The sequence below is a fragment of the Nycticebus coucang genome, chromosome 12, assembly GCF_027406575.1.
Source record: "Nycticebus coucang isolate mNycCou1 chromosome 12, mNycCou1.pri, whole genome shotgun sequence".
NCBI lineage: Eukaryota > Metazoa > Chordata > Mammalia > Primates > Lorisidae > Nycticebus > Nycticebus coucang.
The window spans coordinates 14,041,282-14,063,022 of NC_069791.1; the positions used below are offsets into that span (position 1 = coordinate 14,041,282).

General features: G+C 49.6%; 1 protein-coding gene across 16 annotated transcripts in view; it reads right to left on the reverse strand.

Annotated features, from left to right (window-relative positions):
- The window catches only part of KRT7 (keratin 7), a 58,581-nt gene that overhangs the window by 13,275 nt on the left and 23,565 nt on the right, over window positions 1-21,741 (reverse strand). For 2 of the 16 annotated variants that reach the window (XM_053557937.1, XM_053557936.1), the window contains exons 2-9: window positions 7,210-7,299; window positions 3,421-3,522; window positions 2,767-2,829; window positions 2,395-2,465; window positions 1,745-1,864; window positions 1,289-1,388; window positions 912-1,000; window positions 11-342 (exon numbers count right to left, since the gene is read on the reverse strand). In XM_053557937.1, the coding sequence (XP_053413912.1) occupies window positions 11-342; window positions 912-1,000; window positions 1,289-1,388; window positions 1,745-1,864; window positions 2,395-2,465; window positions 2,767-2,829; window positions 3,421-3,491 (846 nt within the window). In that variant the 5' untranslated portion in view covers window positions 3,492-3,522; window positions 7,210-7,299. The other 14 variants (XR_008373481.1, XM_053557948.1, XR_008373483.1 and 11 more) reach the window with 11 other exon arrangements.

Below are 21,741 nucleotides of genomic sequence, written 5' to 3' on the forward strand. Positions count from 1 at the left end.
TTCTCCTCACCTTGTCGATGAAGGAGGCGAACTTGTCGTTTAGGGTCTTGATCTGCTCGCGCTCCTCCTGGCGCACCTGCTGAATGGAGGGGTCGATGTCCACCCTCAGCGGGGCCAGCAGGCTCTGATTGAAGGTGATCTCGCGGATGCCGGTGCCCACCGGGCGCGCATAGGCGGAGCGCGCTGCCACGCGCGGCCGCGAGGCGCCCAGGCCATAGAGGCTGCTGCTGCTGCTGAAGCCGCCCCGGCGCCCTGAGCTCAGGTGCACCTGGGCGCCGCGGCCCGGGAAGGCTGTGGAGCGAGAGCTGAAGTGGACGGACATCGTGGCTGGACCTACCGTGGCTGGCGGGCGAGGAGAGAGCAAACTCACTGACCTCCGAGACCGGCGCCTTTTATCCACTGGGAGCGGGTGGCCAGGCTCTCACAGGTAGGGGCGGGGCTGGCCTCGGGCCACCTTTCTCCCCAGCCACCTGCGCCTCCGCGCCGCGCTTCCGCCCTCCGCGCCGCCCACCCCGCCCGTGCCGGAGCTTTCATCCCGGCCAAAGGGCCTAGAGTGGGCAGGAGCGCCATCCACCACCCACAGACAACCCTCATGCAGGCTGCTGCAAAGAACAGTAGGGGACAGCTGTCGGGAAGGCTTCCCGGAGGAGGTCTGGGGAAAGGGAGACCGGCATCCAGGTGCCTAACGCCAGAGCAGAGAGACCAACCCCTAAGAGCCTGGGGGAAGGTGTGGAAATGTTCCGGTCCAGGAGTCTGCACCCTGACTTCCCCACTCCCGGGCTAAAAGCCAGCAAAGCATTCCCTGGACTCTCCCTCCCCACAAGTCCAGCTCCCTCTTGGATTTGCTTTGTTTTGTTCTAGATAGGGTCTCTCTCTGTTGCCCAGGCTACAGTGCAGTGGCCTCCTCTTACCTCCCATCAACCTCCGATTCCTGGCCTCAAGCAATCCTTTTGCCTCAGCCTCCCAGGTAGCTGGGACTACAGCTGTGCCCAGCTGATTTCTGTTTTGGGTAGAGATGGGGTCTTGCTATTTTGCCCAATCTGGCCTCAAACAATCCTGCCAGCTCGGCCTCCCACCCTCAGTTCAGTTCTTGAGTCATCTGACCCCCAGCATAGGCCTCGCCAAGCTAGTGTCCCTGGCTGTGTCCCTCGGACCTCATCTCAACACGGAACCCAGGCTCAGTGGAGCATGACCCCACTTCTAGCCTCTGTGCTCCCTACTTCAAAGCCCATTTGAAGCCTGGAGGCCCCAGAGTCTGTACACCTCCAACCCCCACGGATATTCCTACCTACTTATTTTCTTGGTCCCTGTAGAGGAAGGGGCACTCCTGTGTATTCGGGACACTTTGTGGATGCGTATACACATCTGTGAGCTTCTCTGTGCCCCTGCTGCAGACATATGCACAAGCATGTGTGCTTCACAAGCGCGAGTCTGGGGGGGGTCTATGGACACTCATTGCAACCTTTGTATGCCCATCTCTCACAGGTGCTTCCACCTGCGCTCAGACATTCCTCCCCACCCGCACCCCGCCATTTTCCTATTTAAAGGCCCCCAATTCTCATCATCTCTCTCACCTGAAGCCACCACCAAACAATTCTTGAAGCTGGTCAAGAGGGGGATAAGCTGGGCGGCACCTGTGGCCCAGTGAGTTAAGGCACCGGCCTCATATACCACGAGTGGTGGGTTCAAACTCCGCCCCGGCCAAACTGCAACAAAAAAAATAGCCAGGCATTGTGGCGGGCACCTGTAGTCCCAGCTACTTGGGAGGCTGAGGCAAGAGTATCAGGAAGCCCAAGAGCTGGAGGTTGCTTTGAGATGTGATGCCACAGCACTCTACCAAGGACAACAAAGTGAGACTCTGTCTCTAAAAAAAAAAGAGAGAGAGATAAGCACCGTGCCGGACCAGGGATGCTGGACAGAATCAGTGACCGGGGAGCCGGCCTCTCTTTCTGGTAGCTCCAGGCACAATTGCTGCACCCTCTGCCCTCTCCTGCCTGCATTTTCCCAGGCTGGGTTCTGTCTGCCGTTAGCCTACCTCCAGCCTCTCCTAATGAGCTGGCCAGGTTGTCACTTCAGACCAAGCCCTTGGGGGAGTTCTGGGTGAAGAAAGGTGGAGATGGAATGTCTTTCCTGGTTTGCCATTTCTGTTAAGGCTCAAGGACTTCCAGTGAAGCTGAAGAAGGCAGCCCCTCCTCCATGATCTGAGTGGACAGAGGCCCATGAGCCCCCTTCCTTCCCTCCCCTCTCCATTGAATTTGGGACAGTTCAGCCAGAGGGAGAAAAAGGCCCATGAAGATCTTCAGTGGTGTCATCTATGGAGCATGGCTTTTGTGTGTGTGTGTGAGAGAGAGAGAGAGAGACACAGAGAGAGAGAGATTTGACCTAAAACCATACCTGATTGTAGCTTGAAGAAGATACAATTCCCTGCGATATTTGCAGTCATGGGACTCCTGCTCCTCATTCCCCTAATGCCCAAACAGGCAAAGAGCCCAGTTGTTTAATGTACACACCCAGACGCTCCAATTTCCTTACCCCTCAGGGCTTATCCTCCACTCTTTTGTTTTTCACTGCCTCCACTCTTCACCCCTCCACCCCACCTCTATTCTGTCATTGATCCTGTCCCCCTCCTCACCTGCAGCCACACGTGGGATCTGTGCTCTGGAGCCACCCAGCCCAGGAGTTCCTCCATCCCCTTCTCCCCTAGAGCCTGGCTGAGAAATCTTTGGCAGGCCTGGGGCTGCCTTGGGACCCTAAACAAGTCCCTACCTCTGTCTAGGCCACAGTTTCTTCACTGACAAGGAAATCCCCTGTTTCCACGTGGAAAGTGAGCTAAGGGAGGACAATGCAAAGGTCTCTGGGCTTTTCAGCCTCAGGCCTCCTTGAGCAACATTTCCCCATTCCAGGGCCTGCCCAACATCCACCAGCCCTTCCATCCCCTCCCTGAAGCATTCCTAGCCACCCAGCCCTGGCCAGTCTCCTCCCACCTCTACACTCACAGGCCAGTGCTGGAAGCCCCACCGTTCCAGGCCGTGCACACAAATATCCCCTGGAGAGCTTCCCAAGGCGCCATCCATCAAACTCCGGGCCACAAGAGTTCACAGCCCCGTAGTCTTCCCAACCTCACCCACCCAGACCTCTGCTGGCCTCACAGGGACCATCTTGTGAGATCCTAGTAGAATTTTGAGGCCGGTTAATCTCACAAAGCCTTCTCCTGGTGGTCACCTACCCAGCTCAAAGGCAGAATCCCAGCTCTGGAGCTCTCTGTCACCCAAACACTGCCAAGTACACATCCTGGTCTTCCTACCACCTTCCTCCCTTGCCCACTGCACCCTCTGGAACCCAGCTAAGAACAGCAGCCCCAGATCCTCAGCCTGGCCTGGCCCCACTAAACCTGTCCTGCAGCCCTGCCGGTGGACTTACTATTCCTCCCCCAGAGAGTACGGGAGATGGTCTTTTTGGCCCCCTGCTGCACTTTCAGAATGATTACTCATTGTCCATCCCCGAGAAACATGTCCTCTGAGTCTCAAAGAAAAAAATTAATTTTTTTCATTATGTCAGAATACAAATGCTTGTAATCATAACAAAAGCCATTTGACATGTCTGCATGGAATATAATACTTTTCTAAAAAGTCAGAAGATAAAAGACAAGGAAGCAACACGTGATAGCCACCGGGCTGCTTCCCTGATTGTGTGAATCAATAGGAAAAGACAAGTCCTCCAACACAAAAGTGGGCAGCAGGCATGGATAATACGAGCCAGGGCTCACATCGTGCTCACCAGGCAGTGCCGGGGCTGTTCTAAGTTCTTGGCCTCTATTGAGCCATTTTGTTCCCACAAGAATTCTACAAGGTAGGTATGTGTTATTATCCCCCTCCTTTTAAATCTCCCTTTTAAGAGAGGACACTGAGGTGCAAAGAATTTCTCCTTTCTTTTTCAGTTTTTGGCCGGGGCTGGGTTTGAACCCACCACCTCCGGCATATGGGGCCAGCGCCCTACCCCTTTGAGCCACAGGTGCCGCCCTGAGGTACAAAGAATTTAAGCAAATTGCCTACGCTTACACAGCTAATAGATAGAAAAGCCAGGATTTGAACCTTGGCAATTGGAACCAGTAGATTATTTATAGAAGAGAAAAGAAGGAACGTCAATTAGCAAATGTGATTCTCACCCTCACTCAAATTAAGAAATATAACAGGAGTGGTAATGAAAACCCATTTTACCTGTCAAGTTATCAAGACTGAAATGTTTGATAAACATTCTGTGCCAGTAGGTATGTGGGTAACAGAAAATTTGTGGAATTACTGATGGGCACATCCTCTTTGGAGGGCAGGTTGGCAGAAGCTTTCAAAACACATTTGCTCTTACGTCAACAGATAGATAAGATGAATATACTAGTTTGACCAAGTAATTCCACTGCCAGGATTTTAATGTACAGATGTTCTCAACAAATGTGCACACCTGCGTGTGGTCTCTGCTGCCGTTGGTGTGTATTTGTGAAAAATTGGAAGCATCATAAATGCTTGTCAATAGGAAAGTGATGAAATGAATTGAGCTACATACATCCAGTGGAATGCTATTTGTTGAAAATAATAAAAACCTTTACATGCTGATTACCTTTTTAAGATTTATATAGTGATCACAGAGATCCCTGTAATTCTGAAAACCATATAGGCTCATGCTATCAGTATGGCATCCACTTCCCATCCCGGTCCCTGCTGGCCCCAGAGCCACCTGCTAGCCTCTCCCTGCATGCTCGCCGGGGCACTGGCCCCCAGGTCCCCATGCTCCTCTCCACCCGCTGACCACTATGCTCATGCTCTGACTCCTGGCCCTTCTGCCTCCACCTGGATGGACCTCCAGCCCTGCTCAGCCTGAGCACTGACTTCTCCACTGAAGCTCTAAACTGCAGAGCATCGGTGGAGAAAACCACGTCCTCAAAATCTAGTGTCACCGCCAAATGCACAGTTCCCATTTCAGTTGCATCCTCTTTGCAAGTAGTGTAAGAAGCGCAAAGGCACCTCTCTTTCTGCCTTCGGTCAGCAGACCTCCTGTTTGCTACTGCCGAGTTTCTCCACTCTCTTCCCATCCCCCATTCTATATCCTCCCCACTCATCCTCAACAAAGAATCAGTGTTCTTCACTGAGAAAATCAAATAATCCGGTAAAATCAAGTAAATCTGGCAAAAACTTTTTCCTTCCTTCCCCCACCCACACTTCCCTCCCCTCTCCACCCTTCCTCCCTCTCTCCAAGCTCTAGAAACAGATTCTCCCTCCACCTGTGCTGCAGACACCATCCTCGCCCACCTCCTTAGAGGTCTGTTCCGTCAGTCCCCCTCCTTCTTAATCCTTTGACAGCCCTCCCCTCTCCTGGCGGCCAAGCTTCCTGGCAGAGCTGTGTGCTTGCACTTTCCGGGTGCTGGGAGGAAGGGGGCAGTCAGATGTCAGGGGTGAGCTTTCAGTGGGGTGAAGAAGTGAGACCAGTAAGTGCAGAGGACAATTTCCAATGATGTTTAGCAGGAAGGAAAGGGAGATGGAAGTTAGCTTGGATGGAAAGCAAGCTCAAGGAAGAAATGATTTCAGGATGGAGTAGATGCGACCTCCTCAATGATGTGGGCTCGCAGGGAAGAAGACAGAGACAGCTCAGCTCTCTTAAATATGAGAGAGAGAGTCCTAATCGATGGAGCAATGTCCGGGGAGTGGATTGGAAGTCCAGGTGGGGCCAGTCGTGGTGCCCAGGAGAAACGCCTCGATGTTTATGGCAGGAGCAAGGAGCTGAGGAGGGACAGAGAATTAGATATTCACACATGGGCAAAGGAGTTCAGAGAAAGTTCCACAGGCTCTAAGAGAATGGCTATTTTGGCTTCCAGGGGTGATATAGGTAACATTTTGTGGGCCTACCCTGCCCCAGCTCTCTATACCTGGTCATCCTGCGCGTGTACTTCCACCGGCCTCAGTCCATGTAACCGTTACTCTCCATAAACAAGACGAGCAGTCTTGGGGAAAACCTTTCCGTGCTGGGGTGGGAAATGTGGACTCTAGTTTGACTCAGACTATCTCCAAGCTGTGTGACCTTGTAGCTGACCTCTATGAGATTCAGTTTCTTCATCTATAAAATGGGGGATCAATAGTGTCTACCTCATGGGGTTTAAGCATTGAAGAAGATACTTAAGGCCCTGAACACTTCAAGAACACTCAATAAATGAGAACTGTCTCTGCTGATGCAGTTGTTAATGGTGACAATATCGGAAGACCTGCCATGCTCCTGGGCATGCCTTTTCTGGTGAGCCCAAGATAAGGACTCGGGAAATCACCTCCCTAGATGCGTCCCTCCCTTGACCACTCTGTGGTATGAGCGGGAGGATTTCTACGGGTCTGAGATTCTTTCCATCCTCTCCCCTCCTCCTCATCCCCTTGGCTGTGGGTGCTCCTCCCTATATACCAGCAGTCCCCATTCACCTTCTCCTTCTGGCCATTTGCATCCTGGCACCCATTTCCATGTTCCTGCTGAACATCCCCGGCTTGTGAAACTGGATATGGAAAAAATGGTCCCACCACTTCCTGGTGAGGTCCACTGCAACATACAACAATCCAACAGCAAGCAAGAAGAGGGAGCTCTTCGGCAACCTGCAGGAGTTTGTGGGCCCCTCTGGGAAGCCATTCCTGCTGGAAATGGGCTGTGGCACTGTGGCCAACTTCAAATTCATCACCACCTGGGCATAACCACAACTTTGAAAAGCTCTTGATCAAGACTGTTGCTGAGAACTACAGTTCAAGTAGTTCAAACACTTCATGGTGGCTGCCAGGGAGAACGTGTACCAGGTGGCCACTGGTTCTATAGATATGATGGTCTGCACCCTGGTACTGTGCTCCCTGGAGACCCCCCTTAAGGTCACAGAGTGCTGAGGCTGGCCAATGAGTAGGGGATGCGGGAGAGAGCCATCTTCACTGTATGCTAAGCTGGACAGAACATCGGGCTGCATCAGGACACCTGTGGGCTCAGACACAGCTCACATGAAGGGTGACCTTAGGCGACTCATTTTGCTCACTCATTTATTCATTATTTATTCAACAGACATTTAGAGAATGCTGACTGTCTGCAGTAAAGCAATATTCCTGGGGTGAGAATATTTGTCTCAGAGAGTTTAAATGAGTTGTACAAAGGGCACGTAACTCACAAAAATGGCAAAGACAAAACTAAAACTCAGGCAGGTACCTTAACTTCTGGGCCAGAGATCATCCCCTGCCACTCCGCTGGTGGCTTCCCACCTGGTGTCTTCTAAATCCCATCACAGAGTCCAATTTTCTAAAGATAATAATAAGGAATCCCTTAGAGGGCATGCCGGAACATTTCCTTTCCCCAACAACTAAGAACGTGTAAGTGCACAGTCATCCTTCTTTGTGCCACACATTCTTCAGTTTTGACTTTGGGGCCTCACAGAGTTATCTATATACCATTTCAAGCCCTTTTTCCTAGTGACAGTCATCATTCATTGTTCCAGGGAGGGGGGCGAACATGCAGGAAAGGAAAAAAAGAGGAAAACAATCTCTCCAAAGACATTGCTTATGGCACCACCTTGCATCTTTGAACACCGCTAACTTTTCAGTGTTTCTTACTTCATTGTTTTTATTTATAAAAGCAATTGATCAATGCAGCCTTGTTGCTAAGAATTCAAAAATTAAAGAACAGAGAAGGAAACAATTAAAATTCTCCCTTTGCTTCCTTAAACCACTTTCCCCTAACCTGGCCCTAGAGGTAACCACTCATGTTTCCCCTCCTTGGTATTTGGAAGTTTTTCTCTCCATCTCAAGTTTATTAATAGTTATTTTTATTATTAGATTATATTTGAATCCATATTTCACTATCCACATGCCAAAAGTATATAGTAATATGACCCTCCCAACTTAGACCAGTACTGTTTATTTCCTATCCTCATCCCCATAAGCCCTCCATGCCAAATCCTAAATATGGTTGAAATAATTTGTTATTTTGGTTTCAATCTATTACTAAGGGTTTTTCTTCATTATCTTCTATTTCAAAAATTCTTTCTAATTTATAATAGCTTAAATCACTTTTTCAGCATCCATTTATTTACTGTAAATTTCACTATATTTATTGCTCTCCACTATTTCTTGTGGTATTTGCCTTCACCTATATTGAGTTTTGGATTATTTTATTTGTTTGGTTGGTTGGTTTTCAAATTTGATTTTTGTTTGCCTAGACTACCGTCTCAAACAGTTTCCTTAAAAATAGTTCATGGGGGCCGGGCATGGTGGCTCATGCCTATAATTCTTAGCACTCTGGTAGGCCAGAGGGGAGGATCACTTAAGCTCAGGAGTTCAAGACTGGTCTGAGCAAGAATAAGACCCAGTCTTCTACTAAAAATAGAAAAATCAGCTGGGCAGGGTGGCAGGCACCAGTAGTCCCAACTACTCAGGAGGCTGAGGCTGAAGGATCACTTGAGCCAGGAGTTTGAGGTTGCTGTGAACTGGGCTGATGCCACAGCACTCTATCCTGGGCAACAGAGTGAGAATCTGCCTCAAAAAAGAATGGTCCATGGGGATATCTTTGTATGTCTGTCTTCTACCCTCACAGTTAATAATATTTTGGCCAAGAGTCAAATGATGGAGGCCCAGCTCCAGCACCGCAAGGTAATGTGTCACACTTGTCAGATGACCATCCCATCTACTCCATGTCACATTTTTCCTGAGCTGGCCTTTGTACCCATGTCACCCCTTAGCCTTTCAGCAAGGGCTCTTCCTGCACAGCCCTGCATAGCTTAGTCGTGGGTCCATTTGGGCTTTCTGGCTGAATTGTGTAATAAAAATATTTTTGGATCTATCATTCCTGGTACACAGCAGACACCCCTTAAATATTTTTTAAATAAACCAGACTTGTAGACAAATATGAGTATGTGCTGGTTAAGTCAAGATAATTTTTGCCTAAAAAGTATCAATTGTTTTATTTTGTCTTGTTTTGTTTTAGAGACAGGGTCTCCATCTGTGGCCCAGACTAGAGTGCAGTGGCAGAATCATAGCTCACTGCAGCCTCAAATTCCTGGACCGAAACAATCCTCCTGCTTTAGCCTCCCAAATAGCTGGAACTACAGGTGTGTGCCACCACATTCAACTACAGATGAGGTTTCACTGTGTTGCCCAGATTGGCCTTAAACTATTTTTTAGTCACAATACGATATTGTACTTTAAGTCTAGCATTCAAATTAGGGCACCCCCTTAGAAAAACAATTTGTTAAAAGTATATAGTCATAAAAATATTCACCATGGCCGTATTTGTGTAGTGAGAGAAAGAGAAAGCAGCCCATGTGCTCTACACTAGGGGAGTAATTAAATAAGTTATGAGACAATTTTTTCATTAGTATACTTGGGTCACTACAAAAGTTTTGAGACAGACTGTGTTATGGTCCATTATTTCATTTCCAAGAAACACAGTCAACAGCGTCCTTTCTGATTCACCCATGCAAGTCAACTTATTTAGCTTATCATTATTGCTGGGAGGGCTTCATTTTTTTCCATTCATGCAGATTTAACGTTTCTTAATTTTTGTGTATCTCAAAACTTTCATTACAACCCACATACAAAGTCAGACAATTAAGTTTGTGAACGCATCCTAGAAAAAGTGCTACATACCTCATCACTGAATATCACTACAGTCACCTTTGACCATACTTTGAAGCACTCTCCTTAGGAAGCTATGCACCAGTCCACTCTTCTAAGCACTTTTACTAGGATGAGTTCTTGAACTTAACTCAGACCTCTTATGATAACAGCTCTGATGACCATTTCAGAAAAAGAGTTCCACAATTGCTGTGAAGGATGGACGAGGGGCTTGGTGTTGGTGCATAGCTTCCTAAGGGGAGTATATCTAAGGTGACTGTAGTGACCTTCAGCAAGGAGCTGCGTAGCATTTTTTCTAGGATGAGTTCATGAACTTAATTGTCTGATCGCATATGTCTGCATTTAAAATCAGTATTATGAGAATAGTGCTGTGCTGTCGACTTTGGGGAGGCTGGGGGGAGCTCAGATTTCCGAGTCCCAGATCTACAGCTTATTGGAAGTGCAGCCAAGACTCCCTAGGCCTTGGCTTCTTTATCTCTAATATCAGGAAAACACTTGCTTTACAGGATTATGTTAGGGATTAAATGACAAAGAGAAAACAATCTCTACAAACCCTGGCACATACTAGGCATTTCACAGTGGTGAATATTTTTATAGTCTTCAGTAAATGTGCAGAATGAAAACGTGTAACAACCTTACACTTAAAGTTATGCTTAAAAGAAAAACAGATGCACTAGAGGAAAAAACTGGAAGGAAATAAGCTGAATTCTAAACAATGGTTGTACTGGAGGGGGAAATTATGGGTAGCTTTTCCCTTTCTCTATTTCCCAATTGAGACATAATTAAATGTGTATATTTGGTCTTTGCCTTCAGTTCCTGACCAGAGCTCCTAAACCCTTGTAATTTCCTGAGTGATAGAGGTGCTAGGAGCATCTTCTGTTCTAATATTTAGTCTTTGACCCCAGTTCCTGAGACAGAGCTCCTAAATCCTTTGGAATTTCTTGGGTGATAGGGAGCATCTTTTGTTCTAATGAGGCCAAGCCTGGTGGGCGCCTGGGTAGCCTCAGGGTGGGAGCTGGGCACCGTGAAGACCAAGCCTTGATTGGAAGCTTAGACATTTTTAGTCCCGTTCCCCATCCTCCTTCTAGAGTTCACCCTATTACCTCTTCATCTGACTGCCCATTTATATCTTTTATAATATTTTTTATGATAAACCATTAAACACAAACAAAGTGTTTCTGAGTTTTGTGAGCCATTAGAGTAAGTTATTGAAACTAAGGAGAGGATCGTGGGAACCCCCAATTTGCAGCCAAGTCGGGCAGAAACATGGGTACCCTGGATGCCCAATACTTATGATTGGCCTCTGAAGTTAGGGCAATCTTATGGGCTGGAGCCCTCAACCTGCAGGCTTACCCCAGGCAGTTAGTATCAGAATTGAATTTAATTATAGGACACCCAATCTCTATCCACAGAGAGTCGGAGAATTGTTTCATGTAAAAAACCCACACATCTCCTGTCAGAAGTGTTGAGTAGAGAAAGAGTTTTCCTTACAAATATTAATCATGGAATTTGGTACTCTAATAATGATACATCATTCTCAAGAACAAGTTTTGAGCAAAACATTCCGAAGACCAGGAAAAGTAATGATACGTTGGTCAGCAAAAAAATCCAAAATTTTGCCTGCCTCCCCACCTTTTGCCTTCCTGAATAATTCAGTCCCCAAGCTATTGACTGGAGTTAGAAAGGCAGGAATCGTGCCAGGGCAACAGTGAGAGAGGTTGTTTGTCCCAGCACAAAGGAGAGTGTCTGTTGCCAGCAGTTGTGGCTACAAGGAGAGACTGGTTGAACACACAAGTACAATGGAAGACAGACTTCTCACAGTAGGAGAAGGATTTACAAGTATGGAAAGGTGGGGAATTGAATGAACCATGTAATTTTGGTTTTGGTATTGGAGGTATCGATGTGGACTCATGGCCTTCAAGATAGGCAGACAGACAAATGATAGATAAAATATGTACAGAGTTAAATTGCATGTATGTGTATAAACATAAGCACATACCTTACCCATATGTACATACACATATATCCCCTAACTTTCTCCACTGATGAGTTTTTGTCCTATAAAATATTATTTATTCAGTTAACACTATTTCATAGTTTTCCATTAAAGATCTCATTATCTCTATGTTGCCCGCCACCTGAAGAAGTTTTAGAAAGGCTGGTTCAGAATGTTAAAGCCTGAAGCCAGCATCCTTCTCCTTACTCAAGAGTCCGAGAATTACTAACAAACTCTCAAAAGCACCAAGCAGAGCTAGAGCCCAGATCTCGCTTTCTAAATATCATTCACCACTCAACAAAATGACCATTCCTTGGAGAAATGGCTAATTCCAGGTCTGAGACAGGGAAGGCACAGATGAGCCAGAAACACCTTGTTCCAGAGAAGGAGGATGTACTTGAAGCGTGAACGAGTTGGGCCTGGCACAGTGGCTCACACCTGTAATCCCAGCACTCTGGTGCCAGGCTCATGCCTGTAATCCCAGCACTCTGGCAGCCGAGTGGATTGCCAGAGCTCAAGAGTTTGAGACCAGCCTGAGCAAGAGCCAGGCCCCATGTCTACTAAAAATAGAAAAACTAGACATGTGTAATGGCGGGTGCTTATAGTCCCAGCTACTCAAGAGGCTGGGGCAAGAGGATCGCTTCAGCCCAAGAGTTTAAGGTTCTTATGAGCTATGATACCACAGCACTCTATTCAGGGCAACAGAGTGAGACTCTGTCTCAAGAAAAAAAAAAAATGGACAAGATGGTTCAAAAGGACACAGAAGCCCACTGGAAGGGTATCCCACAGCTCAAACTAAGAGAACTTGAATATCAAAATAAATAATGAATAAAATAGAAATAAATAATGAGTAAGATAGGAACCCCTGAGTCTATATATGTAAATAAATACACAAATAAATAAATGTAGAGAAGAGAAAGGGTTTTTTTTCTTTCTTTTTTTTTTTTTTTTTTGCAGTTTTTGGCCAGGGCTGGGTTTGAACCCGCCACCTCCAGCATATGGGGCCAGTCCCCTACTTCTTTGAGCCACAGGCACAGCCCAGAAAAGGTTTCTTTTCTATATAGAATATGTCAACTAATAAATGTAAAAGTAATAATGGACTTGGCAACTATGTCAGTAACATTCAGGCCAAGAAACATCAATGATGCTGAAATTAGTGGGAGAAAGTTTGATGAGCATCAAGATATTTACATGGTTTCGAAGTATCTCTCCACAAAGTGCTTTTTAATTACTGAGAGGAAAAAAGCAATTCACAATGCAGAAACTGGGCAGACGCCATGTTAATCAAGTAATCAAAGTTAATATCCCAGTAGTGGAACAAACTGAAATCATGCCCTGCCTGACAGGGCGCTGCAGAAAGAAGGTGGCGTTGCCTCTGCTATTTTCCTACCAAAAAAAGTGTCCTTAGAGTCTAATCATGGAGAACCATGAGACTAACCCAAATTGAGGCCCATTCTACAAAATAACTGGTTTGTTATCCTCCAAAGTGTCAAGGTCATGGAAATCAAGATCAAGGAACTGTTTCAGATTAAAGAAGACTAACAAGACACAGAAGCCAAAAGTGACAACACGTGACTCTGAATTGGGTCCTTTCACTCTGAAGAACATCACTGGGACAGCTGGTAAACTTGAACAGGCCCAGAGGATTGGATGGCAGCAACGTGTTGACCGTAAATTCCTGATGTTAATGGCTATATCATGGTTATGTGAGAGAGAGAAAGAATGTCCTTGTTTATAGGAGATACACATTAAAATATTTGGGGGCAAGGGGCCATCAGATCAACAACTTACTCTCAAATGGTAAAGAAAAAATTCTTTGTACTATTCTTGCAACTTTTTCATAAGTTAGAAATAATTTCAAAAGAAAAAAAATAGTCCACAAAGTTCATATTGGCTATGGCTGAAAGTTCTGACTCTTCCTTTATCTCTCTAAAGGCAAAGGCTGCAGCCTGTTTAAGCGGCCAAACCTGTTGGTCCTGACTGTCAGGGACAGGCTGGCAGGCGTGGGCTGGGCAAACACCTCTCTGTCCAGGGGTTCAGACCTGAGGCTAGCCAGGGGAGGGCTGGACTGATGGCTGCGGGCCAAGGCTTAAACAGCAACCTTGGCACTAAGCACTCAAGAAAGGGGTCAAAAGCCTGTGGCCTCTAGGGCTTGGGGAAGGAACAGAAGCAAACGGGTTCTTTCCACACCCCCACACCCCCATCCTACCCCTGCCACAAGGACCAAGACCTTCCTATCCAGTCCTGAAGTTCAGAGAAGGAGGAGCCTAGGGAGCGAAAGAAGGAGACTTATGGTATTGTCACATACATAAAATAAATATGTATTTATTTTATTTAAGTCACCAAGCCCTGTCGCCCTTGACCCTCTATTGCATTTCCCCCGCATTGTTCCCCAGCAGAGTGGCAGAGGCCGGGCAGGTGGAGCAGCCAGCGGAGCCAGGAGAGGGCTGCCTTAGAACTGGTGTGTTCAGTGCCTGTCACTAAGGGTGTGTGAGATTTGTTTTTCCCTCCAGCAAAGCTGCTGCTTCCCTTTTTGCATATTTGAACAGGGTGGATGTTTTCCCTGAGACAGTTCTGAAAATTTCAAGAATGGAAATAAAATGTTTGTTGATACGTATCTTCTCCCCACAACAGTGAGCTGCTGTGAGGCAAAAGCTACACAGTCACCTTTTTATCCGCCCCCTCCCGGTGCAGAGTACGGGCAGGGCTGTGGCAGGTGTTCAATGAATGCTTTGTTTCTGTGGATGTGGATGTGTGTGCACCAGTGTTTTAATTGCTTGTCTCTGCACATCTGGGAGGAAAGGAATAAGCCACATTACTGCACCGCTTCCCTCCATAGTTCAGCCTGCAAAGGCTCTCTCTGAGTACCTCGTCCTAGATAGCCATTGTAAGTGAATGTCTAGTGTGGCGTGCTAGGTTACTGAGAGATGGGTGAGTCACAGTTATCTGCTGTAGGAAACCGACAAGTTCCTGGCCCCAGAGAAACAATGGCTCCTAAAGATAAGAAGCCAGGCACTGGCGATCTGCACACTGTGGCAGAGATGCTTGTCCACCCTGCCACACCATACTTTGCTCACCGCACTGTCCACGGTACTGCCCAGCCACAGTTTGCAGCAATGAGGGAATGACAGACCCCCACTCAGAGTCAGGGGTGTAAGGAATAGGGCTTGGGTAGGAATTTCCACTCTGCAGATATTCACCAAAGCCCGGGAGAAAGCAGTTTGGAGACTGCGGAATATAGAGAAGACACGGCTGTCCAGGAATCCTGGCAGGATGATTCAAGGGCTCTGATGGAAGTGAGGGGCCACGGGCTAGGCCAGCCCCACAATGGAGATGTTGCCCCCAGCAGCAGCAGGGCTGTGACAGCAATGCCTTTGGGGCTGGCCAGTTCCCTTTTCAGTCTGTTCTATATGAAAAACATCTACAGATCATACAGCCCATGTCAGCAAGACTTTCATCCCCCAAGCTGAGGTGTTTGGTTCAGCCCCAGGGCCTTGCCCTTCCAGATCCTGACATCCGGTTACTCTCAGGAATGGTGATAAGGTGGCAGCCAGGTACATGTCTGCTCCTGCCCGGGTCCAGCATCTGACCCTGGTATGACCTCTTTCCTCCTTGACCTGGGCCTGACTCATACTTCTAGAATTGGAACCCAAGGATTCCAGCTGCCCTACCATGCATGGCCGACTTGTGGCTGGCCCAGAGGTTGCTTAGGAAGGGGCTCAGGACAGGTGTCAGCTCTCAGAGAGGGGACACTTGTCATTTCCAGGCACACTGCCACATTTCATTCGTGATGACACTGTGGAGGATTTCTGCCCTTTCCCTAGAAAGGAGGGAAGTGAGGCTCAGAGAGGGTCAGGCAGAGGTGAATTCAAAGGGGATCTCCCAGCACTAAGCATAGCCATCCACTCACCCCTGGTGCACTCCCTGCAGCCGACCAGTGCCGCTCTGGGGGGCCATCGTTTGTCCATTCATTCCTCCAACTAACATTTATTAGGGGCTTCCTCCCCTCCATTTTGTGCCTAATCAGTCCCAGAGAACAGCTTGTGAGAGGCCCACCCAGTTCTCCTGAAGAAGCCAGGCTTGCCTAGGAAATAAGACACCTAGACCTCAGGGCCACCAAGTTGCCCCTACTCCCAGCCACCCTATCTCAGCCAAGGAGTGGGTCTGATAGGACCTGAGTGGCTAGGGAGGGATGTCTCGTTTGGGCTGGGGCATCAGTTTAGCACCTCACCCTGCACCCAGCAGGTGTCACCTCCTGGCCTGGGCCTTGGCAGTGGATGGACAGGCGAGGCAGTAGGGCAATAGGACCACCTCTCATTCTTGTGGTTCTAGGTACCTGGCTGACGTCAAGCTGAGTGATGCAGGGGACTCACTGTGTTTGGGCTTCACTGAGGCATTTCTTTAAAAGCTTATAAATCACTAAATACTTCCCCTTTCAACCCTGCCCCCAGCCTAGGAGGACACATCTCCACAGGTACTCACAGACAGCTTCCCTCGGGCCCCCACCACCTCTTAAACATGTGCCTTTGTGGCACCACAGATCCTCCTGGGGGGGGGTCTCACTTCCCTCACTCATACAGTGAGAACACGTGTGCACATCAGCCTAATTCACACAGGTACAAGCCCTGCACACCTGTGCCTAAGCAAGCCCTCCCAGCCCTGCCCCACACACACACCCATGTGACTTCACGCTGTTCCTGTGCTCACTGGCACCCCCAGGCACAGATTAGCTCACACTCGTCAGAGCCTTCAAGCTCCTCCAAGTCCCCACAGAAATATGTGCCTTTGTGCGGTCACGAATGCTCCTGTGTGCACACACTCCCAGGTATCCAAAATCTGCCAGAGCCTGAATTCCATTCCACACAGGTGCACAGTCACACAGTCACAGGCACAGGCATCATGCAGGATAGGCACACTAGAAACACATATCCACACCAGACACACGCGCATGCGTGAACGGCAAGCATGAATGGCACGCTATGGCAGGCAGCTGCAATCCCCAGCCTCACCTTTGGGGGCACTGACAGCCCAAGTCCAGTCTCTGAAGGGCAGGAGCCAACCTGAGGCACAGCCTCCCAGTGGCCTGAGCCAGCACCTGGCACTGGCTGGGACCCAGTCAGCCTTGTGGAGGGAGGAAATGGCCTTGTGCCATTTTCCCTGGACATCCTGCAGGCTGTGGGATGAACTCCTTCCTGCCTACATGGGCAGGGGCTGCAAAAGGGAAGAATGGGCAGCTTGAACCCAGGGGGAGGAGAGGCCAAGTTGGGGCAAGTAAGTGGAAGAGAACTGGAGGTGACCAGAGGAGCTGGGAAAGGGAACCAGGAGGGCCAACTGGGAGGAAACAGAGGAGACCGAGGGAAGGGCTGGGGGGATGAAAGGGGAGAGAGATGAGAAGGAAGAGGGGAAGGGAATGCAGGGGAGAGAAGACGGACAGACAGGGACCCGGGGAGGGGTGCGAAGTGAAGGGCAGAGCTGCTGGGCAGCCATCGGAACACCCCGACTCCCCTGTCCTGCCAGCCCATCCCCTTGTTAGGACTCTGCTGCCCTGTGCCTGCCTCTTCCCCAGACCCAGGGTATAAGCGGCCCTGGATCTGGAGACCAGAAGGAGGCACAGAAAGCAGAGTACACACAGACAGTGCAGACGGGCTCACTTAGAGCACCTTTCCCAGAGCAGGGACCACCCAGGGTAGATGGGGACTCGATTTCCCTTCTGCTGGGGCTGGCAGAACCACCCTTATCACCCCCCAAAGCAATCCCAGTGGGGTGGCGTGGGCTGGGGTGCTATACTCTGGCGCAGCACTATGGCAGCCAACCTGCCACCTGGCTGACACCCACATAGGGGCAGCTTCCAGCAAGACCCAGGTGGCAGGCAATAGTGCCCCAGGAGGCAGGAGAGGGCAGCTGAGAGACACTGGGGAACAAGCACCTCTTGTCCCTCACTGGTTCAACAGCTCTCCAGGTGTGGAGAAAGCTGGGAGCCCTTCTGCTCACATGGAACCTGCTTCCTCCTATTCAGGGCTCTGGGGAGTAAGAAGGCAAACAGTAAAATGCAAAGATTTGGCCGCGTTCAAAGCTGCAGGAGTCCCAGAGTTCTCTCCCCTTTATATCTGCCTTGTCCTCCAGGGCCTGGAGGACCTGGTCCCATTCTCACAGGGCTGGGGAGCTGGAATGGTCTGAGAGGAGAGAGGGAGGCCTTGGTCCTCTGGTGGACACAGCCTCCAGGGCCCCCCGGCTCCCTTCCAAAGTACTCCAAGAGCTGTTCAACACCCCTCGGGCCATGCTGTGGCCAGTGGGGACCTGGTGGGCCCTGGGCTTGGCTTTCCCAGGTTCTTGGGTCCCAGAATTCAGTGCCAGATGGAGATGCAGGGACTATTCCCTGAGCTGTGACACTGAGGTGGCAGGGAGAGAGGCACTGTCCATTCCATTCTTCAGACAAGAGCACTAAGGCTCCAAGAGGGGCCTGTCCCCTCTGAGGGCCTGTGGAGCAGGCCCACCTTGGAGGCTGAGGGGAGGAGCTGCCAGGACCAAGGCCAGGTTCGTTCAGCTTCTGGCCTGCTCTTGCTCCAGACCGCGTCCAGTGGAGTCACCAGCTCCCCCGCAGGCCCGCCTCCACCTACCTGCTCCAGACATTGCACACCTCCTCGGTAGCCATCTACCCCACCTACCCCTCCCCTGCCCAGGAACACAGCACCTCCTCCTCACTCCCCTGCTCCACGAAATCCCAAAGCAGGCCAGCCTTATCTTTCCCGTTCCCACGGTATGGTGGCCCCAGCCCCTGACAATATCCTCCCCGCCTAAAAGCCCCTCCACAGCTCCCAGATCCCCCTCCCCCTCCTTCCAGAAGCACACATGCCTTGGGATGGCATTCTAGACCCCTCCATACAGGTCTGCCTTCCTCTCCAGCCACTGTCCTTACCCCTCCACCCAGTACCCCTAACACCTTGGTCTACTCTGGCAGGCCCCAGCCAGCCTACAGGCTCAGCTAAGCCTGGGCAGGCCAGGAAAGCTTATCTGAATCCCCCTCTAAAATGGAACTTCTCTGCATGCTGGGTCCCAGTCACCCTCTGCCTAATAGTATCCTCAGCACCTAGTGCACCACATAGCACCTAGTGCACCACATAGCACCTAGTGGATACTTTATAAATTGTGTCTAGTAATTATTAGACTCTAATTATTTCATTGATGATATGTGTCTGTTCCCTCACTCAGGGGTGGTGGTAGCTGGCAGTTGGCTTCCCCTCAGAACCCCTATGCTCCCTCCCTGAGGGCTGGGCCTGCCCCCCCCAATCCAAAGGATTCCCCAGCCACGATGAGCCCACTGCAGTTCCTGAGGCCCCAAGGACTATCCCAGGAGAGCTAGCTAGACAATGTGTTGGCACCAAGCTCCCTTAGCTCCTTACTCCCCTCCAATTCTCCAAAGCCAATGGGTGGTCAAGAGGACCCAAGGCTCCCTATTCTCACCCTGCCTTCCAGCATGTCACTGGAACCTCTGCAGAGCCACCCAAAGTGTGACATCACCTTTTCTCAACAGCTTTCCCAGCTCCCATCACTTCATGAAACAGCGAGGGTGAGAAGATGATGCATGTGAGCCCTGCCCTTGGGAGGCTTCCAGGTTGGGAAATGAGGAATGAGCCTGACACCCAGGACCAGAAAGACTCAGGGATAAAGCCAGGCCAGGAGGCAGGCACGCGCTGTTGGATGATGACAACAGCAGAGCAACCGTGGCTGCTCCTCGTTAAACACTAAGTGCAAGACTCCAAGCTAAGCAATTTATAGTCGTTTTCTCATTTAATCCTTACCAGAACTCCATGGCGTAGGTATAATCCTGATTTTACAAACCGAAAAAGGAGGCTCCGAGAGATGGAGCAATTTGTGCAGCGTCACACCAGTAGAGCTGGAATTTAAATCCAGACCTACCAATTCCAAAGCCCATGCCTTTTCCACCCCATTTCTTGGCCACTCCAAACTCTAGGTGGTGGTCTGTTCCTTCCCTTCCAAATAAGCATCATGGTCTCTCCATTACCAATAATGTACCCACTCCCAGCTGGGGCTCCCCTTTCTCACATCATCCCCACCCATACCCATCACACCAGAGATTTCAACTTCACCATCTCTCAAGTTTATCCCCTGAGCTTTGGCTTCTGCTGTTCACTTAGTCTCAAAGCCTGCCCCATTTTACAGATGAGAAAACAGAGGATTAAGACTGTTAAGTAACTAGCCCAAGGTCACGCAGCTAGGAAGCAATTGAGCCTGGTTAGAACCCAGGTCATTAGAGCATCAAGTAATTAATTTGTATTACAGACAATTAGGGAATGAAAATTAACAGGACATGCTTCTAATGGTGCAGAAGAAGTTGGGCGAGAGAAATCAGCCAGGTTCCAGAGTAGAAGCTGGCCAGGCTGGGCCCTGAGAAGTGGGCAGGGTCTGCATGGGCATATTTCAGAAGGAGAAACCATGAGGAAAGTGCAGAGACAAGAGAAAAGACGGGGAGGGAGAGAGGCGTCTGTCAAAATTAGAGAAAGAATGTGACCTGGTAAACAGAGCTTTAATAGGGTCGAGAAACAGAGTTGTGCCCTGCCCCCAGCTTGCTATGTGGTCTTTGGCAATGCTCTGAAGGATTTCTTGTCTATAAATGAAGGATATATGAGCCTAGATGGTCTTTGGGGTCCCACCTGGCCCTGATATCCAAGGAATGTCTGTGTGTTGACACTAGACTTTGAAACATAGAATATGACCCCAGACCCATGTTGTGGGGTACAGGCTTAGACACCAAGGGCAGACAGAGCTAGAAGCCATCATGACACCTGACAAGAACACAGCAGGGTTGCCCCGGTTACACCCCAGGAGGGGTCCACGCTCCCCAGCCCCCCCTCCCCCGTGCACCTGTGCTACGGGCACGTGTGGACGGGCTACCCTGGACTCGAGCCTGGGGATGCTGGGACATGGGGTGACCAAGTCAAGGTGCAAGTGCAGCTCACAGGGAAGGAGTGGGATATGCCCACCAGCAGCCAAAATTCCAGCCCCCAGTTCATCCTCAGGGAAAGGAGAAGGCAACGGGGGTCCTTGGATAAAGGGCAGAGAAAACTTCCTGAAAGTAACAGTAAGGGCTTCAGGACTGGAATAAGCAGTCTGCCAAATTGAAGGACATTTAGGGAATAAAAATGGTCTCCAATCCAAATAGCACTGCACCCAAGTATAAAGTGCATTCCAGACCACTGGCCACGGCAGCAACTCTCCTCCCAGGGCTGGTGGGTGGTACAGCAACAGATGCTGTTGGAGAGCTCAGAGCCAGCAGGGGCAGAAAACGCATCACTGGAGACTGTGGATACATGTGTCTGTGTGTGTGTGCACGCACAAGCAGGCACACACACAACAAGCCTGGATAAAGACCCCCAGGTTGGGCCGTCCCTCCCCCACACACAAGATGGAGACCTTGTGCTCTCTGTCTCTGGGAAACACACCTTCGCCTGCCAACATGGATGCAGCCCTGGGATCGGATGTCTGGCTGTCTCACCCCTCTCCCTCTTGCTGTGGTGCTGATGTGCTTTCCCACCCAAGAGGTACCAGATGGAAAGGCCCACCTTCCTCTGCATGGCTGACTTGCACCCTCTGGAGCACTGGCTCAGCCCTTAATTCTCCCACCTGTCTGACCCCTTGTCTGTCTCATTAATACTGACCCTAGATGGACGAATGAGTGATGGGAGCCTCCGGGGACCAGCCTCCCTGGACCCTCAAGATTTATACCACACCTAGAAGCTCAGTGCAAGTGCCAGTTCCTCTGCTTACTGGCTATAAAAGTGTGGCCTGAGTTTCTGTGCTTTATAGGTCATGGTGAAGATTACATGACAACGTCTGCAAAGCAGTTAACACAGAGCAGTACACAGAATAAGCCCTTATTGATGAATGGTACCTTCATTACTAACATTTGTCCTTAATTTTAACTCCCCCTCCCGTTATCTCATCATCCCATCTTTTAAGTAGGAAGTCCTGCTTGAAGTCTAATCTCAAGCCTTCATGACATGGCATAAGCCAATGTTCTACCTTTATTGGAAAAATCTGGGGACCGAGGTGGAAGAGGCTGAACTTGCTGGTTGGAGGAGCCACCTCCCTGCAAAC